The 22238-nt window shown below is 42.4% G+C and overlaps 1 protein-coding gene across 1 annotated transcript in view; it reads right to left on the bottom strand.

Moving 5' to 3' along the window:
* Nucleotides 1-3591: 3591 nt before the first annotated feature.
* The window catches only part of LOC133377602 (solute carrier family 2, facilitated glucose transporter member 5-like), a 30993-nt gene continuing 12346 nt past the window's right edge, over nt 3592-22238 (bottom strand). The window contains exons 6-11 of the mRNA XM_061611963.1: nt 21249-21436; nt 20589-20699; nt 16030-16131; nt 15302-15377; nt 14432-14559; nt 3592-3789 (exon numbers count right to left, since the gene is read on the bottom strand). Coding sequence (XP_061467947.1) covers nt 3592-3789; nt 14432-14559; nt 15302-15377; nt 16030-16131; nt 20589-20699; nt 21249-21436 — 803 coding nt within the window. The remainder of the gene's footprint in view (nt 3790-14431; nt 14560-15301; nt 15378-16029; nt 16132-20588; nt 20700-21248; nt 21437-22238) is intronic.

Below are 22238 nucleotides of genomic sequence, written 5' to 3'. Positions count from 1 at the left end.
AGAAGTTTCGGGGTAATGTGAACATAATTAATCATGTGCTGTGTGCATCAGTCTGGTAGTAGAGAATGTTATAAAATTTAATGCAATGTTTCCCAAACTACTCTTTTTAAAAAGCTGTGGCACATCATTTTATTCTGCATGAAAATGGGAGGTACAGTTTTTACACTGTAAATGTTTTACTCTTTCAAGTGCACAATGAAGTCTACCAGCCTCAGTGGAATCCATCCTAAGTGCTTCTGTATGAGTCACACTGACACAGTCAGTGTGCTGCTATGCAGTGTGATGGTTAGAATGTTGGACTAGGACTTGGGTGTCTGGGCTTCAAATCCCCACTGATCCATGGAGCTCAATGGGTGGCTTTGGCCCTGTCACACACACACTCTTAGCCTATTGGAATGTTCTTCAACCTCCTGCTCAATGCAGGATCTTAAATTAAAGCATACCCGACAGGCGGCTGTCCAGCTACCTTGTGAATGTCTCCAGTGTTGGAGAGCCCACCACCTCCCTAGATCATTGGTTCCATTGTTGTACCGCTCTAACAGTTAGGAAGTTTTTCCTGATGTTCAGCCGAAATCTGGTTTCTTGTAACTTGAGCTCATTATTCCATGTCCTACAATCTGTGATGATCGAGAAGAAATTCTGGCCCTCCTCTGTATGACAAACTTTCAAGTACTTGAAGAGTGCTATCATGTCTCCCCTCACTCTTCTCTTGTCAAGGCTAAACATGCCCAATTCTTTCAGCCTCTCCTCATAGGGCTTTGTTTCCAGTCCCCTGATCATCCTTGTTGCCCTCCTCGTTTGGTTTTTAAATGAAATAGGAACAGTTTCGTAGTCCTATTTCTTACCAGAGGTATAAATGCAAGCAGCAGAATGAGAATAAACCAGTCCACTATTCCCTCATGAACACTAGTTGAATAAAATGAACAACAGAGACAGTCTTCTTAGGTAAAAAGTATAAAGAATGTTTACTCATGATCCTCCATATGTTCGGGAAACATAGGCTCTAGCTTGGATAGAAAAATAGAAGTCTTAGTCCATAGTTATAGTCATCTTGGAAGAGAAGCATGTGTGTGCTTCTCACTCACTCAAGCTTAATGGAGAATATGTAAAGAGATCAATATCCCTTAACAAAGGAAAGAGGAAGAGGAGGTAACTAACCCCACCCTTTAGGAAGTTACATCATGGTAAACAAGCAGAGAGATGTTCCCCAATTCTAGCTAGAGGGGACATCTCCCTATCAAAGGGGGCGGCATGCAAGCTTGCTTAAACCCAACACCTCTAAACCTGTTCCAGTTTGTCTGCATCCTTGTTAAAGTGTGGTGTCCAGAACTGGATGCAGTACTCAAGATGAGGCCTAACCAGCGTCAAATAGAGGGGAACGAGTACTTCACACAATTTGGAACTATACTTCTGTTAATGCAGCCTAAAATAGCATTTGCCTTTTTTTTACAGCTGCATTGCACTGTTGGTTCATATTCAGCTTGTGATCAATGATAATTCCAAGATCCTTCTTGCATGTAGTATTGCTGAGCCAAGTAACCCCCATCTTAAAACTGTACATTTGGTTTCTTTTTCCTAGATGTAAAACCTTGCACTTATCCCTGTTAAATTTCATTCTGTTGTTTTCAGCCCAATGCTCTGGCATATCAAGATCCCTCTGAATTTTGTTTCTGTCCTCCAGAGTATTAGCTATCCCTCCCAATTTTGTATCAACTGCAAATTTAGTAAGCATTCCCACCAATTCCAAGTAGGAGGGTGGAATGGAGGAGGAATTTCTTTGATCCATTTTTCAGCATACCAACCGAATCCAGCACTCCTAAACTTGCTAGCACATCAGAACGCAGTTCCCAGTGGGATTATACACTTCTGCAGATCCCGCAGCGCAGTTTCAGCATGGAAAAAGAGCACACAGAAATTCATATTTTAGGTTTCAAAATGTGTGCTTTTACAGAAAAATGCAATGAAAAGCAAAAACAGTGTACCTTACCGCAAAAGTGCATGTGCACAAAATGCACACAAAATAGGTGAATTTTAAATGCCAACTTTTTGAACTCTCTCTCTACACAAAAGAGTGATGCAAAAGACTTGACTAAGCTCCAACTAAACTGAAATGGGATGGAATTAGGCTGCTCAGCCTCACTGCTTTTTGCAAGAAGATCCCAGGCTATGGTCTGAAGGTCCCAGGCTATGGTCTGAAGGTACAATAACACCAGCTCCCTGCTGAAGCTAAGCAGGGTCAGGTCTGGTCAGTGCCTGGAAGGGAGACTGCCTGGGAACCATATATAAGTCTGAGTTAAGCCAGGAATGGGGAAGCTATGGCCCTCCAGATGTTGTTGGACACCAGCTCCCTTCATCCATGAACATTGACCCTGCAGGCTTGGGCTGATTGACATCAAGTCTACTAACATGCCGCCCTCCTCCCTTTTGGAAGAAAGGGCGGGACATAAATCTAATAATGTTATGAGCATGGGGGTTGGAATGGATGATTCCTGTGGGTCCCCTTTCTAGCCTATGATTTGAAATCCTATGCCTGGGGGCTGGCTCTGCTAGCCAGATGAATCTCCTTTGTTAATCAAATAGAGTGGCCAGGTAAGATAATGGGCCTATTGGTTGCCCAGCAATGGTGAATGGGCCAGGAAGACCTTTTTGTCATTGAAACTCTTCAGGAGAGCCTCCCCCCCTCCTGGAGCCCAGCAGAGGCTTGTAGTTTGAGTGTGTTCTAGAGAATGGCTGGAAACTGAAGGCAGGCAGAGAGAGACTAGCTCTCTGCACCATGGCCTTTGGGGTGCCTCCTGTAACCCAGACAGAAAAGGACTGCTGATGCATTGAACCCCCTTCATCCTAAGCTCAGGTTGGAATGTGTGTAAATAAATAAACTGTATTTCATAAAGATACCGCAGTTTCCACTGACCTTCTTCCCAAAGGAAACCAAACCCTGGAGGAGTGCAGGGACCCTGGAAATCTCACCGCTCGGAGATTGGGGGAGGCGCGCAACACTAAATAAAATAAATATTTGGAAGGTCACTTGTTTCCTCATCCCTGATTTAAGGCTTCCTCAGAGATGAGTTAAGCATGGAGCTTGGAAAAGTTACTTTTTTTGAACTACAACTCCCATCAGCCCCAGCCAGCATGGCCACTGGATTGGGCTGATGGGAGTTGTAGTTCAAAAACAGTAACTTTTCCAAGAGCACCTCTCCCTCTCTCCTTACAGGACTCCAATACAGGAGTTACAGGCATCTGTTTCCCACACTGCACTGGCAGACACTGAGCTGCGGCCTATTCCAGAGCTGCATCTAGTTCAGCCCAGCCAAAATATGGATCACGTGCTATTTGCAGAGAACTACTATGACCGGAAAGGGTGGCAAATGATGAGGTGTAGATCTGTGGCTTTCTTGAAGTCTACCCACTTTCAGAAAGCCTGAACATGAAAAGAAAAAAAAGGACATTGAACATGAAAAAAAAAGGCTATCTTCGGACCGGGAGGGAAACTGTTCCCTATGTCCACTGGGCTAAGACACTTGAAAGATAACAATAAAGCCTCTCTTGGAATCTTTGTTCTTTTTAGAAAATCTATTTAATAAATAAACAAAACTACGCAGGATGCTTCTTGAGTTCTTGTTTGCCTGCCTGCCCCTTGACTGCAATCTTCTTGGCCGTCTGGATTGCCATGAGTCTCCTGATATCCACAAAGGTCCTGCCTTTCATTTCTGGCAAAAACTTGAAGATATAAACAAACACGGCTACAGAGATAGGCCAGAAAATGAGGAAGCTGTAGGCTCCAATATGTGTCTAGACGTAAAAAGAAAACCGGGGGGGGGGAAGAGAGAGAGTGTGAGATGAGCATAATACAGGTTCTTATTTATCCATCTATTACACACATATCATTGTGGGCATCCCCAACCCCAGGAGCTAATAATATAATAATAATAATAAAATTATATTTGTTAGTTGCCCATCTGTCTGACTTAACAGACACTCTGGGCGACTTACACAATATAAAATACAATTTAAAACATATTCATACAACAGTCACCATATTAAACAACAATACATCTAAACCACCCGTTAGTAATACAACATAATAGCCTAACCCACCCCAGAAATCCCATAGGCCTGCCTGAATAACAAGGTCTTTAAGGCTCCAATTCAAATCAGCCCCAGCAAATACAATGAATGGCCAGCCATTATAGGACTTTTACTTGAACATCTGGAAGGCACCATGTTGGCTGTCCCTGGTGACTCTAGACCATGTCCTGCTGCTGCTGCAGCCACTGAGGATGCTTCTGGTTCTTCCCTTCCTTCTGAGTGCCCAGCACAGGAACAAAGAGGATATTGCAGGGGAAACCACTTACCCCTGCCTGCGGCCACCCTCCAGAACTGGCGGACCTATGAGGACTGTGACGCCCTTCCCTGGCTCTCCCTGTCAGGCTCCTACTTGATCGTGGTTACTGCCTGTCTCTAGGCACCACCAGGGACTCCACCAGTCCGGACTGTCCTTTTTTATGGTTTCCCTCTCCGCTCTAGGACAGATCTCAACAGATCCCCCTGCTAGGCAACCACCAGTCACTTCCTATAACCAGTAGTCCCAGAGACTCTGCCTGAGTCTCTCTATCAGGTTACCTCTGTGACTGAGTGCTAAAGCTGTCCCAATCCCTTTGATTTACTCAGACTGCTTATAATTCTGGTTTGCTCTGAATACTTGTGGTGTTATATTCTTCCCTTCACCCGCTGCCACCATTTGTCACTCTTCAGCCTTGGTTATTTACCTCACCCTCCCTTCTGGTCTGTGAAACCCCAGCCAAGGATCAGGCCTCTGGTAAACCAAATTAAGTATTTATTAAATAACACAGAGAACAAGATTAACAAGATTTCTTCATAAGGCACATAAGCATATGGTTTTATCTAATACTAATCCGAACTCCAACCCCCTCCTTCTCCACGCTCTCCTGACAAACAACTCTCTCAAACCCACCAAAACAACCTATCAACATCCACTCCAACGTTCACCACCCATCCACCCAGATTTACCTGTCATACTTCCTTTTATACTGTCAGCCATTTTAAAACATTCAACCAATCATCCAGCATTCTACTGCCCATTCACTCCCCCTTCCTCTTTCATTCTACTTACCATGTATCTCCTATACAAACAGCACTTACCCTATTTACACTAATATAGGAACATCACAAGGACCACTGCTAATCCCACCTCCTGTGGGATGTTCTCCTCCTCTATATCCAACAAGCAGGCATCCCTGAACTCTACAGCTTTGGCCAGAGGAGTCTACAATGGTAAACTGTTGGACGCTTCTTCATGCTCTACAGAAAGCACCCTCATTAGTAAGTTGGGTTGTAGCATTAGTGATTGCCTTGCTCGCCCCACTAATATTCATGCTGGCCTCCTCAGAGGGTGGGGAAACCAAGTGATAATGCATATTACTCCTTCCTCTGCAACTGCCCTTTTGAGTTTAGGGTGCACAGAACTCAGGGCCCACTGCTGCTGCCTCTAGCATGGCCAGCCCCAATCTCGTTGACATCCCTGCCTCTGCCAATTTCTAGGGCTGCAATGGCATTTACATGTATTACCAGCATATATCCTGGTAGTATATGTCCAGATAGAACATGAATGGACTGGGGAAGCAGTTGAAACAGACGCTTCTCTACCAATGGGGAAAGAGAGAAGAGTGGCACTGTTGGTCCTCGTGGCTACTACTGGTGAGCTTCTCAGAGCAAAGGAAAGCAACTGGTGCTGCTGCTTTATGGCGATTTCATCCCCTGGGACAGCTGTCTCATTTTTAGATATGAGGGGGAGGGCAGAGAATGCAAGCAGCCCATGTTGCTTCTATTGCTCCCAAAACGAATCACACCAACCCAGAGCTTGGAAAAGTTACTTTTTTGAACTACAACGCCCATCAGCCCCAGCCAGCATGGCCACTGGATTGGGCTGATGGGAGTTGTAGTTCAAAAAAGTAACTTTTCCAAGCTCTGCACCAACCCCTCTGAGATTCCTGCTGCTGCCAGCTCTGCATCCTCAAGGGTCAACGTGGCAACAGGGAGCCTCCAGCTCACACCGAACCAAGCACCACTCAGGCTGACACAGAAGCAAGGAATAAGGTTGGGTGTTCTAATTTTTAGCTTGTAATAATGTTATTATTAATGAGGAAGATGAGGATGGAAATGTATTGGGGCATGATGGGAATAATATTGGCATTGCCGCAAAATCATACAACACGAGCAGCAAGCAATAATACTGAACTATATGACTTTTTTTTTACTATGACTACAACTACTATTTATTTATTTACTACGACTACTACTACCTCAATTTATTACTAATAATAAATAAGGGAAACCTACTGAGATAAAATGAGAATTATTTGACACTGCAGTGGGCTGTTCTGCCTTTTAAATAGACACCTTATCGCAGTCGGCATCTGCATTGCAATTATTTTTAAAGATGTTTTTAAAAATGCTTTTTAAAATAGGCTATGAAAATGTTTCTAAAATGCTTTGTTTTTATTAAGTATGTTTTGTTTTTAAGATATTTTAAAAGATGTTTTTAGTGTTTTGTCGCTTGCTGTTTGCTGCCCTGGGCTCCTTTTTGGAGGAAGGGTGTGACATAAATTTAACAAATAAACAATGAATAAATCTGACTTGACTCAGGAATGTGAAAAAATCCCCAGTCACATCATAATTTGGGGGTACGAACACAGCCTAGTGTATATTTTTATTACATTTATATTTTACCACTTCTCCAGGAGGCTAAGGGCTCATCTACATGGGAGCATTTCCTCATAGCAAATACACTGCTTTTATCTTTGTTACTGATTTGCACCATCTGCAGTTCCTGACCAATGGCAGCTGCCAATCAGTTTTTCCCATTCACACAAGTAGGTGTTCCTCTGAGAAGGATTAGTCTCGCTGTTTCCTTGTGGCCCTGCCTTCCAATTATACATTTCCATCCCTTTGGTTGCTAGGTGACTGAGCATGCCTAATCTGTTCTACCAGCTACAGTTAGTTCCTTTTTTAAAAAACCAGAAAGTGCAAATATCTGTGTTTTCCCTGCCTATGGTTGGTACGATACAGCTCAAATACAAATCTTTGTTTGAGCAGTGTTATGCTTTTGCACACAAGTTAGGGGGAAAAGAAAAGAAAAATATGCAGCAACATATAAAAGGCCAGCAGAACAGAGGAGAGCAGTTGGAAGTTGCTCGTCAGTCCACAGGAAACAAAATGAAAGAAGGGAGGAGGAGGAGATAGTGGGCATGGAGAAGGGAATGATTGACACATCCAACTAAAAACAGCAAAGCAAAGCATCTACATGGAGGGAGCAAAGCCGGCACATATTCTTCTCCCCTTATCAGTGGATTAGGTTAGTATAGATTTACAGAGGGGGAACTGTGTGATAGCTTCTGTTTGCTAGTAACATCATGTGAACCATGCAAATTTAAAGGAGATGTGAGTAGCACCAAACACACAGTAAACCACCATGTAGATGAGCCCTACTATGGTGTGCATGATCTCCCCCATCTTTATCCTCACAGCAACCCTGTGAGGCAGGTTAAATTTAGAGGTGGTGACTGGTCCAAGGCGACAGCTTCATGGGAGTCTCCTCTATCATAATCTGATTCTAACCAGTGTGGCAATGGAAACAAACATCTCTTCAGGCTTGAAATCTCTGTGGGTAAACAATAGGGCTGAGCACATCCCCACTCCCAATAAGATTTGTTGCTCCAATTTGTAAATACAGATGAGGCACAATCCAGTCTGGACAGATACATACCCAATCTGAACCATTATTACAAATCTCCAAAAATCCCATTGACTTACATTGCAAAACCAAAACATCCTTAACATTCTTGTTCTTTGGACCTAGAGACATGACATTTGGAGACTTGAAAGCTGGTGTATAGGGGATTAAACTGTCAGGTTGCAGGAAGAAAGCTCCAGGGATTTTCATGCTAGCCACCTTTACAGTTTAAAATGTTTTAAAATTAAAATGGACATAACAGTTTTGTTTTTTCACATGGACATGGAATTTGGACATGGTAGAGAGAATTAACCCTGCCAAATTTCAGGTGGGTAGCTCCAGAGGAATTCATGCTAGTCACCTTTAACATTTGCTTATTCCAAAAAAGATTTTCTGTTAAGACCCTGTCATATAGTGGGCAGATTGCTAACAGCAGTAGTGAATAAGGATAAAATAAAAATACTATTTAAAGTCTGCTTTTTTAAAAAAAAGATTTTCTAAAAAAATAAGACTGTGAATGCTCAGTCATGACATACTCCTAGGATTCTCCTGTTTCTTCCTTTAAGATTTGAAGAAAATAGAGGATATTTAAAAATTTGGTTTACGATACTCAAGTCGTGTAAGTAGCATCAGATAGGCACAGGCTGGCAGCACCATGGAGATAATATGATAATATGCACATAGGGACATGACATTTGGGGACACAGTAACCCCTACAGAGGGGATTGACCCTGCCAAATTTCAAGTCAGAAGCTCCAGGGGCTTTCATGCTAGCCACCTTTAACATATGATTTTTCCAAGAAAGATTTTTTTAAAGACTGTGTCATATAGTGGACAGATTGCTAACAACAATAGTGAGTGAGGGAAAAATAAAAAGTACTATTCAATATTAATAATATTCACTGTGGTTAGCAATGGAAATTAATGATGATGATGATGATGAAGAAGAAGGTGTGCCTAAATATGCCCATACAATTTAATAATTCTTAGCAATGATAATCAAATAAAATAAAACTCAGACAGCAACCTTTTAAAAATAATAATATGTAAATAAGAAGAGGATGGGATTGATTGGGAAATAACAGAAAACATACACAAGCTGAAGAAATGCCACCCAACCCCCACCAAACATTTCTAAGACACAGAACTGACAAAAAACCTGCTATTTAAGACTTCACCCCATCCAAGCACTGTGATTGGAGAGTGGTGAGATCGAGTGAGGTGGTAGCATTCTAGCCTTCCTCTCCCTCTCCCCATTTGAGTGTTCTCCTTTATGGAGTTGTAATTGCTGCATTTCAGAGACACCCTGTCTGGGTTCGTTGAGCCAATGTGATGTACGGTATCAAATTGAGACTTGGAACACCAGGGTTCAATTCCCTGCTCAGCCATCAAGTGCATTGGATGACCTTGGGCCAGTCAATGTCTCTCAGCCTAATCTACAAGAAAAAAGAAAAAAAGGAGGGGGAGAACCATGTTTGTACACCACTTTGAGTTCCTTGGAGGAAATAAAAATGAAATGGAGACTGTTTTGAGCTACAGATCTGTACAAATCTCTACAAATCAATTTGGGAACAGGTGACTCTAGAGATTTGTAGCTGCTTCAACCCAATCTGGACAGGATACACATAGGCCTAAATCGGCCCTATTTGGTTTGTTATTTGTGATTTGTACAAATACAGTGCATGACCCTAGTAAACAACTGCAATACCGCAGGGAGAATCTAGTCTTCAGTAACATGAGATTGTGTGTTCATTGGGTTGAAAATGTTAACAGTATACTTTAGCAATAAACACAAGCACAGGAGAAATCACTTACATTATTTCCTTTGAATCTTGGATCAAATAATTTTCAGCTGTGAAATCAGCCATGACATTAATCATTTTTGGTTACAAATAGTCTGCTCTAGAGTGCAGCAAAATATCTTGTCAAGTCCTGGCTGCCTCATTATTATTAATTTCTAAAAATCCTGATTAACACCCTGGAAAGGAGAGATGAGGGCCACACTGGAAAACTATGAGCTTAAATTAGAAGTGTGCAACATAGTCAACTAATGGAGGCAGAGGTTTGAGATGAGTGCAGTATGCCAGAAGTGTTCTTATGTTAACTAGGGAACCTAGAGGCTTCATACTCCCTGCCAATCACAGGAGCTAATGTTACATATTCCCTATTCTGTTACATGTTTGTAGAGGGCTCCAAAACCTCAGCACACATACAGTCCACAGTTGCTCTGACCCTTTGTCCAATGCAGTACCTGGTTCAAATCCCAGACCTTCTGACAGCTGACAAAGATGACCACACATATCAACACATGAAAGTGCCTTATACAGAGTTAGACATCTTGTCCATCTAATTGAGTCTACACTGCTTGGCAGTAGGTCCTCAGACAAAGGACTTTCTCATGCCTATCTGGAGATGCCAGGGATTGATCCTGAGACTTTCTACATGCAAAATATGTGCTTGATCATTGAACTATGTAGAGCTTGGAAGTAACTTGTTAGAAATAATGAGTTACTTGTAATTTATTACTTTTTAAGTAACGAGTGGGTAACTTCATTATATTTTGCTAGTAATAGAACAACTAGTATTTTCCTTACTTTTTAGCAACAATGGTAATGTTTCCAGCATTACTTTAGGATGTTACTGGGGGGGGGGAGAAGCAGGGGAGGTCTTCTGCTCCTCTGACTGGTGCAAGAAAGACATATGCCTTGCCCTGGGCTTCTGCGCAGCTGCGCTCTTCCCTTGTGCTCTGTGTTAGGAGGCACGAGGGAGGAAGCGGAGAGCCAGACAGCGCTGGAGGGCAAGGATGAAGTAGAAGAAGGCAGAAGCAGAATGGAGGTGAAGAGCTGAGGTGCGTGACGATGGTATGTGTGTGCCCCCCGCTCATCCTGCCATCTCCCCCCTCATGCCTATCACCTTCCCCCTCATACCTGCTGCGCCTCCCCCCTCATGCTGACTGCCGCCTCCCCCTTTGTGCCTGTCACCTCCCCCTCATGCCTGTCGCTTCCCCCCTCGCTTCTGCCGCACCTCCCCATTTCCTGTCACCTTCCCCCCTTGTGCCTGCCACCATTTCCCCCTCACGCCTGTCGCCTTCCCCCCTCACGCCTGCCACCTTCCACCTCATGCCTGCCGCCAACTCCCCCTTGCACCTTTTGCCTCCCCCCTCACACCTGCTGCCTCCGCCACCACCCCCATTAAGGTAAGTTGATAAATTACAATGCTCTGAAGAAGGATCTTTAATGACCTTTGAAATTCATTTGTGGGGCATGGTTCAGCCAACATGTTTTAATCATATTTTTTGGCCAATAGCCACTAATATTTCTAATGAAAGTATTGTCCAACTGTGGATTTTGCCATTTCTTTCTTATAGACCAATCAGCACAACTACTTTTGCATTTATGTTACACTTCTAATGTACTTGAATCTTATGAATTCTTTTTAAGAACCCTACTACATTACCAGCTATTACCCCCTCAAGAAGTAACACAATTTCATAACATAACATAAATTCATAATTTCACTGTAGATTTTTGCCAGCCTTTGAAAATATAAGTGTTTGAGGCTGTACCATAAATGTTGGGCAGAATGGTATTTACTTTTTCTATCAGATTTTAACTCTTTTTTTAAAAAACTTTTTAACGTGGCACTTGTGGCCACATTTCGAATGCCCACACAAACAGCCACTAGGCTTTTAGCCACTTGGAGAAGCTGTTACCTCTGTGTGTGTATTTGTGCTTTTGAAATAGAAAGGCAGCACTTGGACCTAGGGAAGAATGAATCTGTTTCAGCTTCTCTCAGTTTCTAATTTTCCAGCCTTCAGTCCACTCCAATTCCACATCAATTTGTGAATTCATATACATTTTTGGACAGCTTTCTCCTAATATACACATTTTACAATCATTTTCCTTTAATATAATGTTTCGCTCATTATCTTTGCTGATCTATGCATTTTTCTGTACACTTTCTGGTTGGAGAACTGCATCACAAAATTTAGAATAGTTGTGTTTCTGTTTGCTTATTGACTGATTAGGTAGGTTTGCTTTAAAATGTAAACTGAACAAATGTATCTGGAACAGGTTCAGAGGAGGGCAACAAGGATGATCAGGGGACTGGAAACAAAGCCCTATGAAGAGAGACGGAAAGAACTGGGCATGTATAGCCTGGAGAAGAGAAGACTGAGGGGAGATATGATAGCACTCTTCAAGTACATGAAAGGTTGTCACATAGAGGAGGCCGGAATCTCTTCTCGATAGTCCCAGAGTGCAGGACACAGAGCAATGGGCTCAAGTTGCAGGAAGCCAGATTTCGACTGGACATCAGGAAAAACTTCCTGTTAGAACCATATGAAAATGGAACCAATTACCTAGAGAGGTAGTAGGCTCTCCAACACTGGAGGCATTCAAGAGGCAGCTGGACAGCCATCTGTCAGGAATGCCTTGATTTGAATTCCTGCATTGGGCAGGGGGTTGGACTTGATGGCCTTATAGGCCCCTTCCAACTCTACTATTCTATTATTGTATGATTTCCCATCCCTATTTAAAATCTGTATTTGATAGTTTTTATTTTTGAATTTTAATGTGGCATTTTGCTTTTGAAAGCTCTCAAACTATGAGACAGAATGGAATGGACTAGGAGAGGAAGGAGTGCCTATGCATGAACAACAGCACATATGTTGCTGTTGTTATGTGTCTTCAAGTCGATTACGACTTATGGTGACCCTATGAATCAGTGGCCTCCAATAATGTCTGTTATAAACCACCCTGTTCAGATCTTGTAAGTTCAGGTCTGTGGCTTCCTGTATGGAATCAATCCATCTCTGTTTGGCCTTCCTCTTTTTCTACTCCCTTCTGTTTTTCCTAGCATTATGGTCTTTTCTAGTGAATCATGTCTTCTCATTATGTATTCAAAGTATGATAACTTCAGTTTCATTATTTTAGCTTCTAATGATAGTTCTGGTTTAATTTGTTCTAACACCCAGTTATTTGTCTTTTTTGCAGTCCATGGTATGCACAAAGCTCTCCTCCAACAACACATTTCAGATGAGTTGATTTTTCTCTTATCCACTTTTTTCACTGTCCAACTCTCACATCCATACATAGAGATTGGGAATACCATGGTCTGAACGATCCTGACTTTAGTGTTCAGTGATACATCTTTGCATTTGAGGACCTTTTCTAGTTCTCTCATAGCTGCCCTCCCCAGTCCTAGCCTTCTTCTAATTTCTTGACTATTGTCTCCATTTTGGTTAATGACTGTGCCAAGGTATTGATAATCCTTGACAAGTTCCTCATTGTCAACTTTAAAGTTACATAAATCTTTTGTTGTCATTATTTTAGTCTTCTTCATGTTCAGCTGTAGTCCTGCTTTTGTGCTTTCCTCTTTAACTTTCATTGCCATCATGGTCTGTGGGTGGGTAGGAGGTGACAAGGGAGGAGGTGGAGAGTGAGACGGGGTGGAGTTGAGAAAACAATTGTTTAAAAAAATGGAGTGGAGGGGGAAAGGATCTGGAGGTCAAGAACATGGATAAAAGAGGAGAAGGAGGCAGCAGCAGAATGGAGATAAAGAACTGTGGAGGTGAAAGATGACAGTCTGTCTGTCTGTCTGTCTGTCTGTCTGTCTGTCTGTCTGTCTGTCTCTCTCTCTCTGTGTGTGTGTGTGTGTGTGTGTGTGTGTGTGTGAATACTGTGTTTGCACTTGGCACACAAAGTGGCCTCCACCACCCTCTTTGGCTACTGTGCTGCATTTGCAGTATCTTAACTTTTTTGCATCTCAGGGGAAAATGTTTGCTTGGGTGTGTCCCTTAGTTGGTGGTAGGGCAGAGTGGTTAAGTGAGAGAGATTATGTTTGCTGGCTGAAGGGGGGGTTGCACTTGATTTGATGTGCAAAGATCTGAGGAGTGGCCTCTGCCTCCCTCCCCACCTCCCTTACCAGTGGAGAGACCACCATTGCTATCATGGATAAAAAGAATTATTCTACTACCTTTTTATGTGTGTGCTTATTTTTAATATTGTTTTAGACTACTTAGATGTGCAGCAGCCAAGGCCAGCGCCTTGCAGGCATTTTTTTAAAGTAACTGAAATGTAATTGTAGCGATTACTTTGGAGGAAAAGTAAAGCAATCAGTTACTTTCAGAGCAATTGTACTTGTAACGGTAATTACGACTTTTTTGGGCCATGTAACTGTAACTGTAATTTATTACTTTTTAAAAGTAATCTTCCAAGCTCTGGAACTATGGCTCCTTCCCTGGAGGGAGAGCAACTTTTCCAAGACCATGTATTGGGTTTCAGGGGTCCCTGGGTATTTGAACCCCAAACTGATTGAACTATGTCAGAAAAGCATTATTATTCTTGTTGTTGTTGTTGTTGTTGTGGATTTATTAGTCACTTGTTACCCGAAGGTGTCCAAGAGACTTACAACATTGTTACCAACAAAAGTAATAATGCTGTAACATAAAAACAAAGTAATAAAACAATCACCGCCAAACGGCCACAGCAAGCTTTGACATGTAAATCTCTGAGATACCTTAACTTTAACCAAACACAAAGTAAGAAATTATGACAAATCAATCACTCTGATGATACGGCTTCTTATACGTGTTGGGCGGGAGAACATGGGTGGGCTATAGGGATGGAATTAATTTACTGACGCAAACTCTGCATCATGCTGACCATCAAAATCACTCACCTCAACATGAAGGAATATCAGCCCTATAAGGAAGTGAGTGAACCACTGCACAAATCCAGCAATCACAAAAGCAGAGGATCGCGATGACTGAAGGAACAGCTCCAGTACAATTACAGACGAAAGTGGACCTTGGTAGAAACAAAGGATTCAGGGCCCTGAATACAATTTTCATATTTTACTCATTAAGGACACAATCCAACTCACATTTATGCTGGGCTGAGGGGAGTTGGATGCAGCAGATCTCCAGCGGAGCTGGCTGGGTCCCAGCTCAGCTGGGATACGCCAGCGTAAGTCCATCAGACCAGTGCAAGTGAAGCTGGCAGAAGCAGAGCTTGGAAAAGTTACTTTTTTAAACTACAACTCCCATCAGCCCCAGCCAGCATGGCCACTGGATTGGGCTGATGGGAGATGTAGTTTAAAAAAGTAACTTTTCCAAGCTCTGGGCAGAAGGCCCCAAAATGGGGTGTGTCAGGGGCAGGGCAGATGTGAGAGGACCTAGGGTGCATCCAACTTGTGTTTGGAGTGCTCCTGCAGGTCTCAATCCAAGCAAAAGTTTGGCCGGGAAAAAGGTAGGTCTAAGAAAATAATTGCAATAGAAGCCAGTGGAGAGGGTTTACTCCCCGGTAGGAGTATTTGGAAGAGTAGGGTTTTACTTTCTGGTCCCTGAATGCAGCTTCCAGCTAAGCTGGCATTCAGCTAGTCCACAGGATCTTGAATGGCTACTGGACATGGTGAAATACTACATTGGCTTCTCTTGCTCCAGCACAACTTATGCCAGCTTCCCATGAGTTGGATTGCTCTGCCATTTATCTATAGTATTCATAGCTTGCCCATCATCTTAGGAGCTCAGTACATCATGTGAATGCTTACCTGGCGCAATGGAGTGTCCAAAGAGAAATACTTGGACTAAACATGTGCTGATATATGCCACCTCTGGGATAGTGCCCTGTTGGAGAAAGTAGGTTGTATTTCAGTTATACGCTAGCAATATTGCCAGGTGCCCTATGTATAGAACAGGGGTAGCCAATAAGGTGCCCTCCAGATGTGGACAGACGACAACTCCCTTTCATCCCAGTGATTGGCCATGCTGCTTGGGGCTGATGGGAGTTGGACTTCCAACAACGCCTGGGGAGTAATCACGTGGACTGCCTGCCATCTTTGCAATTGCCATCCCTTATTCCATAGCACTGCTGGCCCATATTCTACAGAATGCAGGAGGTGCTTGAGAACACCATGGGTTGAGTCCCTGTAAGATCTCTCACCTTGGAATGCAACATGTACATAAATTTCACAATAAAGATCTAGAAATTGGAAATTATTTTCCTTCTCACCTTGAAGCCTTCATAGAAAATCCAACTGAATGTTAATCTCTAGTCTTCTTTTATAGATATACTAATCAAAAGCACATCTGTTACAAATCAACCTGTTCATATGCATTTTTTTTAAAAAAAACAATAGAGATTTTCTGTTGCATTTACAGCCAACTTTCCCAGGGGTTTGGGGGCTGTTACTTAGCCCAGATTACAGGGTGAGGGGGAACGGGGCCAAAGGGTAGCCCATTTAGTGATCCTCAGCTCTAAATGCCACCAGTTACAAACCTGCATTTCTAGGGTCATGGTTAATAGAACACAGATAATGCAGCAAATCCCAAAGCCAGCGAGAAACAGAATCCTGTGCCCCTTAGAATCAGCAAGACACATCTAAAGAATATAAAGAGAAGGGAGATCTGGAAATTAGAAGTGGCTAGCTTATGTTTGTTCCTGGACAATTGGTGGAAAGCATTATTAAAGATAAAAATACCAAGTGTGCAGGGAAGCAAATTGTGAGGAAGAAGAATCAGCTTGGTTTCTCTTAAGTCCTGCATAACTAACTTTGTAGATTTTTTTGGGAGTGCCAGTGTAAGCAAGTATAAACAATGCTTTCAGGGGCAATTTTTTCAACTAACTTCATATTTGCGTGGCCTTTCCAGTGATGGCTCTCCCTTTTCATTGGGAGGGCCCCCAGTGAGGTGTATCTGTCTCCGTCATTACTGACTTTCAGGAGGAATTGGAAAACATTCCTGTTTTCCCCAGGCATGTGATGGCTGAAAGGGACTGTTCCTTACAACCCAAAGATCACTGATGAAAGAATATTTTTAACTGTACTTTAGAATATTTTTAACTGTGTTGTACAGTATTTTACACTGTGTTTTAGAATGTTTTTCATTGTTATTGTGTTTTGGAATGTTTTTAGTATGCTTTTCTTTTTCTTGTTAAATTGTGTTGTTTGTATTTGCTGCTGTGGGTTCCTTTGGGAGGAAGAGTGGGATATAAATGCAACAACAACAACAACAACAACAATAAATTAGTTCTGAACTGGCAGTGACTGATCAGGAAATAGGTCTTGGGGCCATGGTGGATAGCTCAATGAAAAAGTCGACCCAACATGTGGCAGCTCTGAAAAAAAGACCAAATTCTACATTGGGGATCATTAAGAAGGGAAATGAAAGTGAGGCTGCCAACATCATAATGCCAATATAGAGATCTACAGTGTGACCATACTTGCAATACTGCATAGTGTTTTGACATCTGCATCTGAAAAAGGATATTGTAGCACTGGAAAAGGTGATAAAAGGCCAACCAAAATGATAAGGATGCTGGGGTAACTCACCAATGAAAAAATGGGGGATAGGATTTAGTTTAGAAAAAAGGCCAGGGGGGGGGAACCTGACACAGCTGTACAAAATTATACATGTTACAAGGAAAGGGGTTTTGCTGCCTTTCTCACAATTTAAGAAGCTGGGGTCATTCAATAAAGCTGAATGTTGGAAGATTCAGTATAGACTTCATGCAAAGCATAGTTGAACTACCACAAAATGTACAGATTCATTCATGGAGGACCATACGATGAAGAATCAGAAATTTTAGAATATGAAGTAAAAGCTGCTCTTAAAATACTTGGAAGAAATAGATCACAAGGAACAGATGGCATACCAACAGAGTTGCTAGAAGCTACTGAGACTGAATCTGTCCAACTTTCGACAAAAAAAATTGTCAAGAAATATGGAAAACTAAACAATGGCCCACAGACTGGAAGCGTTCAATATATATCCCAATTCCAAAGAAAGGGGATCCCAGGGAATGCAGTAATTATCAAACTACTGCCTTAATATCCCATGCAAGTAAAGTAATGCTCAAGATTCTACAACAAAGGCTCTTATCGTATATGGAGTGAGAAATGCCAGACGTCCAAGCTGGATTTAGAAAGGGAAGAGGCACCAGAGATTCATGTTGGATCAGGGTATCAAAGGTCATAAGGGCTACTAGTCATGATGGCTGTATGCTGCTTCTAGTATCAGAGATGGTGTGCCTCTCTGAATACAGTTTTCAGGGGACAACAAGAGGGGAATACGGTTGCCCTCATGTTTGTCTTATGGACTTCCCACCGGCATTTGGCTGCCCATTGTGAGAACAGGATGCTGGGCTAGATGGGCCACTGGCTTGATCCAAAAGGGCTCTTCTTACATTCTTATGAAGTGTGAGATAGGCCCTTGTGAGCCAATGAGGTGTAGTATGTAGAGTTTGGACTCAGTTCTTTAGAGTATAAAATGGGAAGGGCATAGAAGAACAGTGGGATAAAAATGCAAATAAGATACACAGCTAATGCTGTTCTGTGGTGTTGGTTGGTCTATGGTAAAGACAAATCACAAAACCAGAGGTGGTGGAAGAGGAGCAGGAAAAAGGAATCCCACTCCAGAAATCAGAGCTTGGAAAAGTTACTTTTTTTGAACTACAACTCCCATCAGCCCAATCCAGTGGCCATGCTGGCTGGGGCTGATAGGAGTTGTAGTTCAAAAAAGTAACTTTTCCAAGCTCTGCTCCAGAGCCAACATTTCTCAGGGCAATTCTTCCTTGGCGTATGTTTTTAATGGTGATTTTCATTGAGTGTATAAGTGCTATTACTGTAGTGTTTTATTTTATTGATATTATTCTGAAAAAAATTAACTGCTTAATCAAAACAGATCTAAGCAGTGTACATAAAAAAGATAAAATAATTGTCAATAAAACACAGATGAAGTCAGCAAAAATTTTAAAGCAAGTCTAGCTAATTAAATTATAGGTGTGAGTAGGCTTGCTGAAATTAAAAAAAATAATAATCAGCAGCCATCTAAAACAGTGCAGGAGCCTTGTCTCTCCTTTCTTGTCTGATACATGCAACTTCCTCTTTCTATTTTTCAGCTGAAGTCACGCTGTATTATGATGCTTATAGTCTGTTATTGCAGTCAATGATTTCAAAGCGGTGCTTCCATTGTGTGGCGAGGCTGACTGATGATACCAAAGTTCTGCTAACAAAAAAGTGAACAGGCCTTTGGATCTTCTTTTCAAGGACTGTGAGTTTCCTACTTTCCTTTCCCCCTTTTTTTCTACGGTAAGTCACACAATCAAGTCATCCAGCATGAGTGGTAGATATGTAGGAATGCACGTGTAAGCAACAGATATCAAGGCAGGGTGTGTGTTTGAATTTGTTTAGCCAATGTGGTAGTCTCCAAAGCTTGTTACACTAATAACTCCCTTCAGTTCCAGCCAGCATGACCAAAAGTCAGGGATGATCAGGGGTGTAGTCATCCAGGGGTGGTGGCAGCACAGACCCCTTCCTTTTTTGGGAGCAGGGTCCCAGCATCGTCTCCATGTCTCCAGTGTCTGATGGACCAATCAGCATGAAAGGGGAGCATGTTAGCCACTAAGAAGAGTCTTCTGGAAGCTATCATTGTATTCTTCTTCTTAAACCTAAAAAATCTTTAAAAGCTGTGCCCTCATCCTACATTCATCGCTCACCAGAACTCCAAACAAAGGAAGACACTGAAAGCTCACTTCACTGTATAATCTTTGGAGGCTGTTGTAACAAAACCACTTGTTGAGAACTGTTATGAAATGCGTGACGGGTTTGAAGGAGTTAATGGAATGCCTGGGATTATGAGTGATGTAAGGCTACCAGGTGGGAGGGGTGTGTGTAAGGGAGTGACAGTTCTAAGGGAGGTCTGAATAAAAAGACAGTTGGTTTTGACAGGAGTTTTTGTTGTTGGGATTTGGAGTGGAAAGAGGGAGGTTGTGTTGCAGGAGTGAGCTGGGTGGAAAAGGGTGGATTGCATATGAGTTGGGGGGTAGGACAAGCGGGGAAGATATCGATATACTGTTTAACGTCTTGTTTTTTAATAAAGTTGTTTGGTTCATTTAAATTCCTGCGCATCTGCCTGGTCACATGTGCTACCATATCAGGGTCCTGTTCAGTTCCTGAACCCACATCCTATGGTGCTCACAGGGCACACCAGTGGCCACCTTTGGGTGGGAGAAAAGGTGGAAGGACTGAAGCGGTGCAGAGAGCATATCTGGCCCAGGCTGAGGCAAGCGTCCCCCTGGGTGGGGATTTCCTGAATGAAGTGTGTGTTAGGAGGGATAATCCCTTGGTGCAGGGCGGGTTCGTAACAGCTGCATAAGAAGGGGGTGTGGCTGTCATGAAGAAAGCCTACACTTCTGAATTTGCCACTACACTACTGGAGATGATGGGAGTTGTAGTCCAGCAATATTGGAAGAGCACCTGGTTGGCTACCCCAGTGTAAAGAATTGCAGGCTGTGGGGCATATCTTACCACAGACTTCATTTGGAATATTGGGATCCCCCCCCCCCAGCGGGATAGGTGTCGGGGATCTTCTAGTTAGTCTAAATTTGAAATTCAAATGTCTGGAGACAGGACCTGTTATACCCAACACACAAATTCACCACTGGGGAAAAATGAGAGCTCCCCTTCGTGAACAATGGAGAGAGAGAGATCTTAATGTAGGACGGTACCCTGCAGAATGGAAAGAACAAGAAGGGAGTTTTAACTCAATTTTTATTTCACATAAAATAAATTTGCAAGCTGATTTTTCCAACCCCTTCAGACAACTTCCAGGACAAGTCAGAATACAGGTAGTGTACGTAAATCTCCATGGTTCTCTGTCAAAGAATACTCAGAGAACTCTCATAAAACTATAATTCCCAGGATTATTTTTTGGGGGGGAGGGGAAGGATTATGACACTTAAATAGGATTTTTTTAAAGTGATTGTGAATATTAGCCCTCTGGAGAACAATGTGTTTCAAGCTTTAGAAGGTAAGAGAGGCAGAGGTGGGAGAGGCTTACCCCTAATAAGATTGAGCAGCAGCCCATACTGATTGAGGACATACGAAGGTAGTGGGCATGGCCTTCTTCCATCCCTGTAGACAAGTAGATTCTCTGTGCATAAAAGTGCACCTGAAATCAGAACAGAAGATTCAAAGCTGAATGGAAGAAGCAATTGGTGATGACCCAGGGTTCTGAGGAACTGATGAATCCCGTTTGGGCTTCCATGAGGCATCTGTTTCATTTGCAAGGGAAAGAAGTCAAGGTTAGACACATAAGAACTTGCCTTATACAGATATCGGTCCATTTAGCCCAGTATTGTTTACACTGACCGGTAGCGGCTCTCAAGGATTTAGCAGAAGGCACCTCTCACAGCTTTAGCTGTAAACGCTGAGGTTTAAACCGACCAACTTTCCCATCTTGTGGAGGTGCTCTACTTTTTTGAACTACAACTCCCATCAGCCCCAACCAGCATGGCCACTGGATTGGGCTGATGGGAGTTGTAGTTCAAAAAAGTAACTTTTCCAAGCTCTGCAGAAGAGCCAGCTGACTGCAAAGAACTTGGCTGTGCCTAGAGACTAACAGTGAAACTTGGTATTACAGCCTCTAAACTTTGCGTGAAATAAGCCCTCATTTTACCTGGCTCAATCTCTGAACATTTTGGGATAATGTCTTTCTTACCGCATTGATTCCATCGAGCTGCTGGCCTCCCATCAAGACAACTGTGGTGATGACTTGCCATCGTAGGGTTGGAGTCCATAGCAGCTTCATGGGATTCATGTTCTTTTCTGCCTTCTCGAGGAGGTCTTCCTGTCGGAGCTCTTCAATCTCTTCCTCCACATTGTTCCTGTCTCTCAGTATCTTCAATACTGGGTGGGAACAGAGGCGGAAAGGATTAGACTTTAAATGAGGAAACTTCTCAAAAGAATGAGGGGATTGGTAAAAAGGAAGCTGGAAAGGGGAAGCCAAGAAGGTCAAATCTCTTCAGAATGCTTGGGAGTTATTCAAAGTAATAAAAGCTCAGACAGAACACCTAACACAGATCAGTAACAAGGAAGCGATTCAAGACAAAAAGACATATTTTAGAAAAGGGATGTCCAAAAGAACACAAGCTTTTGCAAAAGAAAGGCAAGCAGGCAATAAGGATACAGAAACATGATTTGGAGCATATATTGCTAAAAATATTAAAAATAATAGAAAATTGGCCTTGGAAAGGAGGGTATTACTCCGAGAAAAAGAAAAGTAAACTTTAGGATGGGACCCATTCCTTGGAGGATAAACTGATATCCTCTCGCACTAAGGATACACGTGGTGAGGGCTGGGGGTGGGCAATTTATCATTAGAGACGTAGATAACTGGATATTTGTCTGCCTATTCTAAAAGTTGCAGAGGTCATACAGCACTTACAAGGACTGGTATTATTATTTATTTATTTATTTATTTAGTATCCCGCCCTTCCTCCCAGCAGGACCCCAGGGCGGCAAACAAGGCACTAAAAACACTTTAAAACATCATACAAACAAATCTTAAAAGACAAAACAGCGTTAAAAACATTTTTAAAAACTTTTTTTTAAAAGTAAACAGTGCTAGGAAGGAGTCAGTGGTCATAGTGCATGTTGGCACCAATTATACTGGGTTGTATCCAGCAACATTTTACTAATCATAAACCCA

This window comes from Rhineura floridana, chromosome 1 (assembly GCF_030035675.1).
Source record: "Rhineura floridana isolate rRhiFlo1 chromosome 1, rRhiFlo1.hap2, whole genome shotgun sequence".
Lineage (NCBI taxonomy): Eukaryota > Metazoa > Chordata > Lepidosauria > Squamata > Rhineuridae > Rhineura > Rhineura floridana.
The sequence above is the reverse complement of the archived record's forward strand: the minus strand, read 5'-3'. Positions and strand labels throughout refer to the sequence as shown.